At 37.5% G+C, this 12,697-nt stretch overlaps 1 protein-coding gene across 1 annotated transcript in view; it reads right to left on the bottom strand.

Annotated features, from left to right (window-relative positions):
- Window positions 1–12,697, bottom strand: part of FBN2 (fibrillin 2) — a 222,618-nt gene that overhangs the window by 90,493 nt on the left and 119,428 nt on the right. Inside the window, exons 10-15 of the mRNA XM_070793212.1 lie at window positions 12,343–12,576; window positions 11,275–11,412; window positions 8,764–8,883; window positions 6,942–7,067; window positions 5,976–6,098; window positions 4,231–4,353 (exon numbers count right to left, since the gene is read on the bottom strand). Coding sequence (XP_070649313.1) covers window positions 4,231–4,353; window positions 5,976–6,098; window positions 6,942–7,067; window positions 8,764–8,883; window positions 11,275–11,412; window positions 12,343–12,576 — 864 coding nt within the window. The remainder of the gene's footprint in view (window positions 1–4,230; window positions 4,354–5,975; window positions 6,099–6,941; window positions 7,068–8,763; window positions 8,884–11,274; window positions 11,413–12,342; window positions 12,577–12,697) is intronic.

The raw sequence follows: 12,697 nt of genomic DNA, 5'->3' as shown, positions 1-12,697 counted from the left end.
GTTGAGTTTTCCCTTTTCAAAGACCCCAGATTGGAACTCTAGTTCATTTTATTCTCTTCAGTGTAAACAAGCCAACGTTCACAGTAGACAGGATTAGAGACACTGATAGCAGCAGGACCATCAGTACCAGCTGACATGAATGTTTTGGTTGGTGATTGGACTTAAATCCTATGCTATGCCTTTTCCATGTGTTATCAAATTTCTCCATGTGTTTTCTTTCTTAAAGACTGGAATTGCTGAAGGATTTTCTCAGATAATTAGCATACTTTACCTTTGTATTTTACCAAAGGTAGAGTATGTATGGGCACAAATGCTAATTTTACTTTATTCTTCATTTTTCAGTATCAACATTTCTTTATAGTTCAAAGCAGCAACTCTTAAGACTATGTTTAATGTAACACTACTATTCTGATTTAACAAAACAGTAGTAATTGTAATAGTTTACTTATTGGGTATGTGTTATGTGCCAGACATCATTTAAGATTTATACCAATAAATCTAATATTAACCTATTTAATCCTCAAAACAACCAGTGAGGAAAGGATGCACAGAGAGGTAATGTATCTTGCCTAAGGCCACACAGCTCATATAAAGAGCAGAACTAGGGTAAAGAACAAAAATTAACCTTTTAGCTGACAGAACTGTCAAAGAGTGTTCATGAAGATGCTGAAATACTCTTAAGCTAACATAACAGGATGTTAAAAAGGAAAATTTAAGCTGAAATCTCATGGTGCTAAATAACATATAACGAGGTGAATTTTGAAACTCCATCCTGAAGTAGAAATGGAAGATTCGTTACCAGGTTCTTAAACCCCTCCCAATATCCAGGATACAATTTAGGGAGAGGCAATTAAGAGTTTTTGAGGAGGATTTTTTTGGGGCAAGAGTCAGATTACAAATTGGGCATGCTTCCATCTTCACCCCTGGGCAAGAGAAAAGAGCTTCACAGGGAACAGCTTGCAGAATTTGTACCAAACTCTATCAGGGACCCCTAGCACACAGAGGAGAGTGGCTGCTATTCCCACCGCAGAATCAAAGGAGAAAGGCAAGAGCAACCTCTATTCACTCAGTTCACAGGGCAAAGGGTGGCACGTCCGGTGGATTAGACGAGGGTCACACTAACTGGAGGCTCTAAAATGAACTCATAGAGAGGAGACGAGACACCATTAGGGACAGTCTGTCTAAAGTGGACTGCACAAAAACCTGGGGTTGGGCCAGGAGCAGCCACCAGGAGAAAAACGCAGCGTCTGCATCTTGTCACGGGCAGGCCAATACCGTTGACACCCTCATGAAATCACTCACAAGGATGAAGCTGGCTTAAACTTGTGTCAAGCCCAGAAATCTTGAAGTAACCCTAGAAGAGTGTGCTTCTGCCTTCTTTCCTCTCCCCTTGTGCTTTGACTGCTCTGGTAGAGTCAGAAACATCCCAAGCTCGTGAAGGTGTGAGCTTGGGAAGGTAAGTCATAACTTCAAATCAAGTTCAGAATATTGACTATTATACATCACTGGACATTCTAACTGCTAAATCCAGATTGTTTTCATTACCTCAAGCAGCCTTATAAATTTCTGCCATCTAAAAACTGTGACGTTAGGGGTACCTAAGTTTTCTTCCTTATTAGATAAACTGCTCCCATTGAATAATTAAAAATATGTTTTGAAAGGATTGAGAAAATACAGTTGCCTTTTGTTCATATCCTGTCTGTGAATCATGCTTCTTCAATATCCTGGTTACAACAGAGTTTAATTTTCTGAAAATAAAAAAACCCATCTCAGTATGTAGGTAAACAAAAATGAACAAACAAATGAAATCTAAAATTAAAGTGCGAACTCTAATAATAATTCATAGTAATGATTCATTTCTAACCTCAACAATCAATGTGTCTAAAAGCATCTCAAAAGACAGAAGACATGAAGAAAACACATCTAGCATGTTAAAGGAAGAGCTATATAATTTTACACACAGAACAAATGGTGTTTTTATTTTAAAAAGTTTAAGTAATTACAACTGTGAAAAACTGGAGAGGGATTCACCAAAAATTCTAATGCTTTTTCTGTATGTGGACAAGAAAATGAGTATTTGTGTTTGAACACTCAATTCCTAACAACTACTCTTACGTCGGTTGCTTAAAAGAAAAATCATTTCTCCCTCCAAAACTGGTTTTGAACTAATCATAGATTTCAGCAAAGCCATTTAGATAAAGGAAAAAAGCAACTGAAAATATTTTAGCCCTTTAAGCAGAAAGGAGCTACATTCTTCTCGTTACTGTATTTGAAAGAGCCCTGAACGAAGTGCTGACAATCGTGTAAGCTGAAATAAATCCTAGCCTGGATAGAGTGGATGAAACTTTAAGTGGACAGATTATTTCCATCTGCTGTTGCTTCTTCTTCTTTTTTTTTTTTTACATAACCTTCAGAATCCAAATGTTTTGATTCCCATAGGTTAAGAATAAAGTATAACCAGCTATGTCTGAGAAAGAATTTCATTTCTCTAAAATAATACTTTTAAACCACTGAGTATGTCTGTCTTTTACTCTATGACCTGAGAAATAGATGGTGCACAACGGCTAATTCACTTTCATGGAAGTGCTTTGGAGAGAATATGGCATTCAATGTATTTTCACAACTACTCCCTCTGCTCTTGATATCATTAGGACATAGTGGTTGGGGTTTTGAATGCCAAAGATATTTTCGTTTTGCCTGCCTCTTTAAAGCTGATGCCTGCTCACTCAAAAGTAGGAATTATTCCCAAGAGGAATGATGAATGGTTTCAAATAAAATATACATTCTCTCTTATACTCTTTCCTCGTTTCTATCATTACACGGCACTGAATAACTATTTAGAAACATTTCCAACTTTTTATATAAGTTGAAGTTCTAACATATAAATTATTTACATTTAAATTTTTGTTTGGGAAAAGCAGCAGACTCACAGACATAGAGAACAATCTGGTGGTTACCAGTGGGGATGGGAGGAGGGGCAACATAGGGATGGGGGAGTGGAGATACAAACTATAGGCGTAAGACAGCTTAAGGACATACTGCACAGCATGAAGAATATAGCCAATATTCTGCAATAACTGTAAGTGAAATTAACCTTTAAGATTGTATAAAAATAAAATTTAAAAGGCTTCCCTGGTGGCTCAAACAGTAAAGAACCTGCCTGCAATGCAGAAGACCCGGGTTCTGTCCCTGGGTTGGGAGGATCCCCTGGAGAAGGGAATTGCTACCCACTCCAGTATTCTTGCCTGGAGAATTCCATGGACAGATGAGCCTGGCAGGTTACAGTCCATAGGGTCTCACAAGAGTTGAACACAGCTGAACGACTAACACACACAACATTTTAAAAAAATGTTAAAGCTCAGATGACAAAAATAAATACTCTTTGGGTAAAAATAAGAGTTTATTTAAATACAACTGCTGTCCCTGTTTCATGTCTCATTAATTATAAAATATGTATCCATTGTATGTAGTGTTAGTCTCTCGGTTGCGTCCAACTCTTTGCGACCCCAGTGATTATAGCCTGCCAGGCTCCTCTATCCATGGGATTCTCCAGGCAAGAATACTGGAGTGGGTAGCCACTTCCTTCTCCAGGGGATCTTCCTGACCCAGGTATCGAACCTGGGTCTCCTGCATTACAGGCAGATTCTTTACTGTCAGACCAGAGAGACATGGTTATCTAACAATACGAAGGACACTGGTAAAGGACAATTTTCTTTTCCTTCTCTAGCATTTCTATCTCATCAGAGGCTACTGAAGGGAGCTAGTTGGGCTCTTTGTACCTTTTTAAAAACTGCCTTATTGAGATATAATTCACATACAAAGAATGCACCCATTTAAAGTAAATAAATTCAATAGCTTTTAGCGCATTCATAGAGTTGGACAATCGTTATTCTAGCTGATGTTAGAACATTTCATCTTCTCATAAACACCTTTAACAATCACCTCCTTCTCCCACCACCCTCAAACTCTCTGCTCTGAGCAACCACTCATCTGCTCAGTCTCGACAAATCTGACCTTTACAGACATTTCATTTGGAATCGTACACTGTGTGGTCTTCTGCGTGTGGCTTCTTTCACTTAGCACGATGTTTTCAAGCTTATCCATGCTTTCATGTATGTTAGTATTGCGTTCCTTTTTATGGCTGAATATTATTCTATTGTATAGGTACACCTTTATCCCGTTTTCAAAGATCATTCGGTCACTGGGGCCATTATAGAATGTTTCACTTACCAACACACACACGTCCGTCCACACCCACAGCCAGACCTGGGGGACAGTCACAGCGGAAGGACCCTTCATTGTTGATGCAATGCCCATTCATGCAGATTCCTGGGGTCTGGCACTCATCAACATCTGCACAGAGAGGGGAACACAAGCCGGGCCATTACTCTAACTTTATTACAGAGTTGACCTGTTGCCACCACTGTACACTATCAACATTTGGTTTTCAATTTTATAACTTGTGCAAGAATACACAGATGTGACAACGAATCTTTTACACAAATGCTACTCTTTCAAACACATTTTCAGAAAGATTGAGTGAAAGTAGATTGTTTTACCCCTTAGAAGAATATGACAAATTCATTTTTCATTATTTATTTGGCAATTCTGTTTAATATTAAATGATATTCAACTCAAATTAGTTAAGTGAAACAAATTCTTAAAACCAAGGTAAATGTTTTTAACTAACTTTCATTTACACATACATAAAATTCCAAGATGCTGTTTTACAGTTCACAGTAACAAAATAATTTGAAGTCTCTTGTAATTTTCAAAGTGCTTAAATTTATGAAATGTAACCCACCATTAAATGGCTTCCCTGTAAAGGGGAACAGCCTTCAAAACACAGAGCTGCCAAATCATGAGCATTTCAAAATTTATGGATTACAGCATTTGTAATAAAAATTAATAACAGTTTCAATAAAGCAGGAACTGGTGAGATTTAGGTCATCTTTTTATGTATATTTAAGTTTCTTAAGAAATGCTGAAAAAGTTACAGGCTGTAATGTAATGCCACGCACTGGAACAGAATGCTAATCTCATATCTTGTGATTAATCCAAGTTAGCTAACCTTGAGATGACATTCCAGTCCTGAGTTCAATCAGCAAAGCTACAATATTTCTATTTAATAGTGAACTTCCTTTTCATGAATAGTCAAGAAACTACTTTCATTCAGAAATACAAGAATCAGTCTTGATTTTTCTCTGTCCATTGTCCCTGGAATTTCACTGACATTATAGGGTTTGGCTATGAGTATTATTTGCTATTCAGATCAATTTGTGTGACTGAAGGCAGGAAGTATTCATGGAGTTAATTTTGTCCAAAAGGAGGAAACTGGAATAAAACTTGTTTTTGTAGTAGAACTACAAAATTTGTTGCATCTTATTAAATTCCAACTGTGAATATAAACATAATGTAGTCTTATTTATTTCCAAGAGTTATCTTTTGCTTAGTAAAGTTACCACTAGAGCTTAGGCTTCAAAATGGTTTTATAAATAAAAGAGTTGCTAGAAATATTCAAATTACTTCTTCATGAAATCAATACAAGGCTTTTAGATATGGATATGGTAACAAATGATATGTGAATTAGCTTACGGAAAAGTTATAATGCAAAACCAGTAATGAATGAGAGTGGAAAATCTAGTTCTGAGAATACAATATTTTTCTTCCTCTTTTTTTATGTAAAAAGTTGAGAGAACTTATTTCTTCATTGTCTTTTCCAGATTTGCTAGAACCAATCTGTCATTCCCTTAATTCTTCCTATGCCATTATTATTTTTGTAAAGACACTGGTGTTCCACAGACCACAAAGTATGTTTTTCTAGGAAGCTTTAGACACCTGCCGTACTGAATTACCGAGAGATGTGAATAATACAAAATCCACATGAAGAAACTGAAGTAATTCTTGCATGATTCATTCAGATAAAAAAGATGGTTTCAATCATGGTTACTTTCCTATCTCAGAGCCATACATACCAGTGCAGTAACGCCCATTTGGAGCCAAGATAAATCCTGGTTTGCAGATGCACTTGAAGCTGCCATCTTCATTAATGCACATCCCATTCAAACACATGTTGGTAGTTGTACATTCATCATGGTCTACAGGAGGAGAGAGTGACTTACACAACTGGCCTTGAGGAAACCAGTTCCCCCTCTTCCTACAAACAACTGCCAGGCATATTCTACTGCAAAAATGAGCCAAGTGGTCACAGACTTTTTTTTCCTTATGAATGCCAACCGAGTGAGAGCAAATAGTGCGGAAAATGTGAAGCGCCATTAGTGTAAGGGACACAGAGGAAAAGCATTAAGGAAATTTTGTGTGTAGTTTCTATTAAAATCACATGAATAGAGTTTTATTTTGATTACCAAAAAGTTACTATTTCTTTCATCGGATGTTTGTATTGTATGAGAGAATAAAGCAATGACAAAGCTCACTGCACATGAAATGATCTAGACTTTGATTAGTGGGTGAAATATGTGCTTCTGTGCAAACAGAATGTTTCTGTGGTGTACTGGCATTTACTACACTGCTAGACATCACCAGGACCACAAATTTGGAGATTTGATTATCAGATACATCAAATGTTTTTGTGCTTCCCTAGACTGGAGGTGGGTCTTTTCTGTGTTATCAGTGTTGTAACCCCAACAGTCAAAATAGAGTGGGTGCTAAAAATTACAAAGAATAATTGTTACTTTAATTAAATATATGCCACACAAGAAATTTCCAGAAGCAATGAACTATTCATTTATTATATTTCCAAAAATTTTGTCCCTTCACTTTAATAGTCTTTTGTTAAATGTATTTATATTTTACCTAAGTCATCTGAACGACTCTCATATATGTGCTGTATGAGCTTTCATGGAAATAGTCTATACGGTTCTAAATAAAAGTGTATATATCCCTTAAAAAATCTTTTGCAAGGGAGTAGGCACTTTCCATACCAACACAGTTTTTTCCATCTGTAGTTAATTCAAAGCCAGCATTGCAAATGCACTGGAAACTTCCATCTGTGTTCACACATCGACCATTCTTACAAAGAACCCCATTCTGGATGCATTCATCAATATCTGGGGAAATGAACAATATTAGTCTTTTAAAATCACAAAAGCAATAAGACAATCCATGTAATATCCAGGTCATGGTGCTTCTTTAGAAAAATGTTCATCTCTCACCAGTTTTTTTTATTGGATAGGTAGGTGTAAGCAGTTCTACAGCCCTGACTTATAATAGCTGAAGGAGGGAAGAAAAAGAAAAATGAAATGGGGTGTACAGTGAATGTAGAAGAGGATGGACAGTGCAGCTGGAATGTAGCTGCTTCTGACACAGTGGTTGAAGACCTTAAAAGTCAGAGCAAGTGAAACTGCTTATATGTGGAATCTAAAAAAAATGGCACAAAAGAACTTATTTACAAAACAGACACAGAAAACAAACTTATGGTGACCAATGGGGTGAGGTGGGGAGGTATAAATTGGGAGACTGGAATTGACATATACACTCTACTATATATAAAACAAAAAACTCAAGGACCTATTGTGGGCTTCTCTGGTAGCTCAGCTGGTAAAGAATCTGCCTGCAATGCAGGAGACCCTGGTTTGATTCCTGGGTCAAGGAGATCTCCTGGAGAAGGGAACAGCTACCCACTCCAGTATTCTTGCCCAGAGAATTCCATGGACAGAGGAGCCTGGCAGGTTACAGTCCATGGGGTCGCAAAGAGCCAGACACAACTGAGTGACTTTCACTTCACGTCACTTCACTTCAAGGACATATAGTATAGCACAGGGAACTCTACTCAATACTCTGTAATGACCTATATGAGAACAGAATCTAAAAAGGGTGGCTATATGGGTGGTGGTGCTGGTTTAGTCACTAAGTGGTGTACAACTCTTGTGACCCATAGACTAGTCCGCCAGGCTCCTCTGTTCATGGGATTTTCCAGGCAAGAACATTAGAGTGGGTTCCCATTTCCTTCCCCAGGGGATCTTCCTGACCCAGGAATCAAACCTGTGTCTCCTGCACCGCAGGTGGATTCTTTACCACTGAGCCACCAGGGAAATCCAGATATATGTAAAAGTATAACTAAATCACTTTGCTGTACACTGAAACTAACACAACATTGAAAATCAACTATAGTCCATCAAAAATTAATTTTAAAAAAGACAAAGCAAGGAGCTGAATAAGAATGGAATAACTAAAGAATATCTTGATTAAGAGCAACATGACAAAAACTGCTGGAATAAAGTGATTCAAGCAACTGCCAGTGGATGAATAGGAAATGAAAAAAGGAAAAGAAGGATTATCTTCTAAAAGAATTCTGGGATGAATCAGCAGTGAGGTAGAGCATTTGGACGATGCTGGTGGGTATAGCAATGAAACTGCATTAAGAGCAGTCATGATGTGGTACTGGACTACGTTTGAGGTTCAAAGAAAACAGTAGCTGAGAACAACAATAAATCTTAAACTCCGTTAATCAGAGAGCAGTAATACTACTGATCTTACTTGGAGAAAGGAAGCTGTAATCTAGGGAAGGAAGATATACCAGGTTTTTTTTTGTGACACCAGATACCACACTGCCTGTGTTACATATGCAAAAAAGTATTTATGTTTGAAGAGAGCACTTTGAGGGTAACATGCAGTCAATCTGTAATAATGTAACAGCACTTATTTCATTCCATGTCTTTCTTGAATAAATTCACTTTTAACCTCAACAGCCTGGGTCACAATATTTCATGGAACATTTTCATATGTGAAAGCAAGCTGCCTTACCAATGCATGCTTGCTTGGTAGGAGTCCGCTGGAATCCGGCGTGACATTTACAATAATAGGATCCAGGTGTGTTAACACAATCTCCATTAGTGCAGGGATTTGATGTGCATTCATCAACATCTGTGAGCAGCAAAAGAAACCATTACAGACTTCACTCCATTTCTAGAAATGTTTGTTTAAAATACATTTAGGCCTCCCAAATTTGAGAGAAGGCCAGTCAGTGCTAATAGTCTAAATAGCAGAGTATTTATAAAGGAATAAAAATTCCTTTCTTCAACTACAGAGGCCCATCTGGAGAGTTAACAAAAATATCACCTATTGGAGAATACAAGAGAATTTGGTTTAACCAAGAAATAATGGTCTTTCAATTTGAATAATGTACAATGATCAAAAGTATGAGCTTGGGGAAGACATAGCCATGAGTTCCCAGAGGCTAGAAAATGTTTATTATCTAAGTAATCTGGGCAAGTTAATAGCCTCTTTAAGGCTTACTACAGAGTTAGAAGATTAATTAAAAGATTTTTAAAAGATATATATTTATATTATATGTTGTCACTCTATTAGTTTTTAAAAAGACAGATAAATTATGGAATTTTTTGTTAACTATTTTTTGTGAACTCAACTATATATGTAACTTTGTATTAAGGCTTGGATAATATCTTGAAGCAAAAAACACGGGATAGTGTAAAAATGGAAATTAAGTTTAAAAAAAAGTTTATTATATTCAGTAGTTGCTGGTTTCTCTAGGATCTTAAAATTGGCACAGGGATTTTTTTGTATAAAATGAAGTTTTATGGAAATACTGATTCTGATCCTAAAGGTGAGAAACGTCACTGCTCTCTCTTTAAATTCTCTAAGTCTTGATCAAATGCAAATTTATCACAGAATTCAAGGACTGTGCAACTGAATGACAAAGTGGACAGCAAGGATTAGTTAAATCCTAGAGAAATCATGTTTGTGTTAGAAAAAGCAATGCCCACTAAGTATTATTTTGAATGCTGGTGAATTAAAAGCCTGGCTGACTGGTTAGGGCATAATGATTTGTCCTTTCATAGACACAGAGAAGCCATTAACATATACAATTTCAGCTAAATTGGTGAGCACAACAATAAAATCAATTCACAGTTCTACCATTTTTGTAAACAGATTGCTTCTTTCACAGATATTCTTAAAAGAGGAACTGTACTCTACCAAACTCACCAACTTCATTAATATCAACACCTAGACTGAAAGCAATTAAACTTTCTCTGGTAACAGAGGGGGGAAAAAACACTCAGAGCAAATAAAATTAAAAACAATGAAGAAAAACAGGAGTAAATACTTTTTCAATTCATCCAAAGATGCCTCCATTGAGACTCACATTTAAGCTTCTGGTTGAGCCAAAAGAATGAAGCAAAAATGAGAAAAGACAGAGTTGAGAGTGTTAGTAAGCATATCAGGCATGACTAATGGGTGCGCACCAGGCCAGATAAGCTTCAGAAGACAGTGCTGCAGGTCGTGTCTGATTCTTTGCAACACCAAGGACTATACAGTCCCTGGAATTCTCCAGGCCAAAATACTGGAGTGGGTAGCCTTTCCCCTCTCCAAGGGATCTTCCCAACCCAGGGATCCAACCCAGATCTCTGGCATTGCAGGCAGATTTTTTACCAGCTGAGTCACAAGGGAAGCCCCATGGTCCTAAAACTGTCCTTAAAAGATCATCAAAACTCTCTTCATTGCCAAATACAGCAGCGTTTTTTTTGTCCTCTTTGTATTTCATTTTTTGGCTGTACTTAACACGCCTTTTCTCTTGAAAGCACACCTTTTCAAGGCTTCCGTGATACATATTTTCTAGATTATTTTGCCATCTCATCAACATTATTACTAATGTTGCTAGTCCCCAGGGTTCTAGCTGTACTACTCCTGCTATCTTTTAACTCTGTTTTTCAGCCTGGCTGCAATAATCACCTATATGTTGCTGACTCCTAAATTTTTAACTCAAGTCCTGAACACTCCTCTTAGCTTTACCCCTCTACAGGTCAATACCCAAGACACCTAAAATTCAACATGCCCCAAAGAGATTCATCAACCACTTCTTCCCAATCTCTGCCTTACAGCTCATGTTCATGATGTCACCATATATCCAGTGTTACTCAGTGAAGAAGGAAGAAAAGAGAGGGGCAGAGACAGAAATCATAACATTTAGAACCAGAAAGGACAGGGGATTGTTTTTTCTTTTTCTTTCTGGCCATGTCATGCAGTATGTAGGATCTTGGACCAGAGGATAGAACCTGCACCCCCTGCAGTGGAAGCATGCAGTCTTAACCACTGGACAGCCAGGGAAGTCCCAGGCAGGGGATTCTTGGAATAGTCCAGCTCAGCAGTAGGTTAAGGAAGCACATGGAAATGTAAACACATAAGAAAGACAACTTGGAAATTAGCTTTACTTCAACATCATATTCAGCCCTACTTGTTCCTGTAGTCTAAAAGCTATTTAAAAAACTAAGAAGAATGAAGGACTCGTGAACTTACCTATGCAATCCCCATTTGCATCCTGCTTATAACCCATGTTGCATTCACATCGGTAACTAGAGACAGTAGGTATGCAGCGTCCATTTAAACAGAGATTAGCATGGTGCTTACAGATATCTATTGTCTGGTTCAGAATAGCTGTGAAAAATCAGAGCACAAATGATATTCCATCACTCCGGATTACTTTCTTTAAAGTCGATTTTCAAAAGGATGTTTAAGTACATTATTTAGGTGTCCATATCAAAAGCCTACATTATTCTGTATTTTATTAAAACTTTAATGTTGGAATTTAAAAACTATTCTTGAGACACAGGGTTATAACTTGTGTTTGTTAAGTCATATATATGGAAACTTTGCCCATAATGTCGTCTTTTTAAAACGTCAGGAATGTTCTACTGTACATTTGAATGCTTCCCACTTTTTTTTTTTTTGGTAAGCATGCTGAATATCCAGATATAGTAAACAGGCAATATGCCAAAAAGAACAAACATAACACTGTAAGACATCATTAAATATTATTAGCAAGAGCAGTTATTTTAAAAAAGAATGAACTTAAACATCAAGCACGCCAATGCCAATTTTGGCTAGAGGCCCACAGTTCTCAATTTCTCAAGTTATTCAACAAAAGAGGGCGAGGAAAAGAAAAGATATTTCATTATAATATTTGTTTAGGCACAAGCAAGACATATTCAACTTAATTCAGTTGAGAAATGGTTCTGGAAAATAATTCAAGGAGTGTATGATTGAGACAGCTACAAGCAGCCAAATGAAATACACTGGAATCAAAAAGAATGCTCTTTAATGGCATCATCTGGTCTTGGAATATTACCCCACTCTCACCTCTATTTTCAAAGAGAACCTGGGTCACTCAGTCTTTTCTCCAACTTAGAAAGTTTATGGAACATAAAAATAACACTTTACTAAGACTGTTTTACTGTATTATGCTTTAGACCTCGAAGTAGGTTTCTGCACACACACACACACACACCTTTTGGGAAAAAGGATTAGATATTATAATATCTTTAAAGGGGGAAAGCTAAAGAGTCTACACACAAAGTGAACACTCACTTAGTCCCGTGATGATGGGCCCCTGCCCCCCGGCCCCTACACCGGCTCCCCCAACGCCAGGGGAAAAGCCGTTGCCTCCAGGAATGGGGATGAAGCCTGCTCCTCCGGGGCCATAGCCATTGCCATTGCCACTTGGGGCAAAGCCATTCCCCCCAGCGCTTCCAGGTCTGGAACCAGCACTCCCTGGAATCCCTCCTATTGGAAGTCCATCCAAGCAAAGTCTGCGATATTCCTCTAAAAGAGAAGAAAGTTCAGTTAAACACAAATGGATATATTTCTGCATAATAAAGGTAATTTGTGTGTTGTGATAATCATTTTAGGTTATCTATGCTTCATGATATGAATAAGTCAGTTA

This window comes from Bos indicus, chromosome 7, assembly GCF_029378745.1.
Source record: "Bos indicus isolate NIAB-ARS_2022 breed Sahiwal x Tharparkar chromosome 7, NIAB-ARS_B.indTharparkar_mat_pri_1.0, whole genome shotgun sequence".
Taxonomy (NCBI): Eukaryota; Metazoa; Chordata; class Mammalia; order Artiodactyla; family Bovidae; genus Bos; species Bos indicus.
Note: the sequence above shows the minus strand (reverse complement) of the source record. Positions and strands in the feature narration are given on the sequence as shown.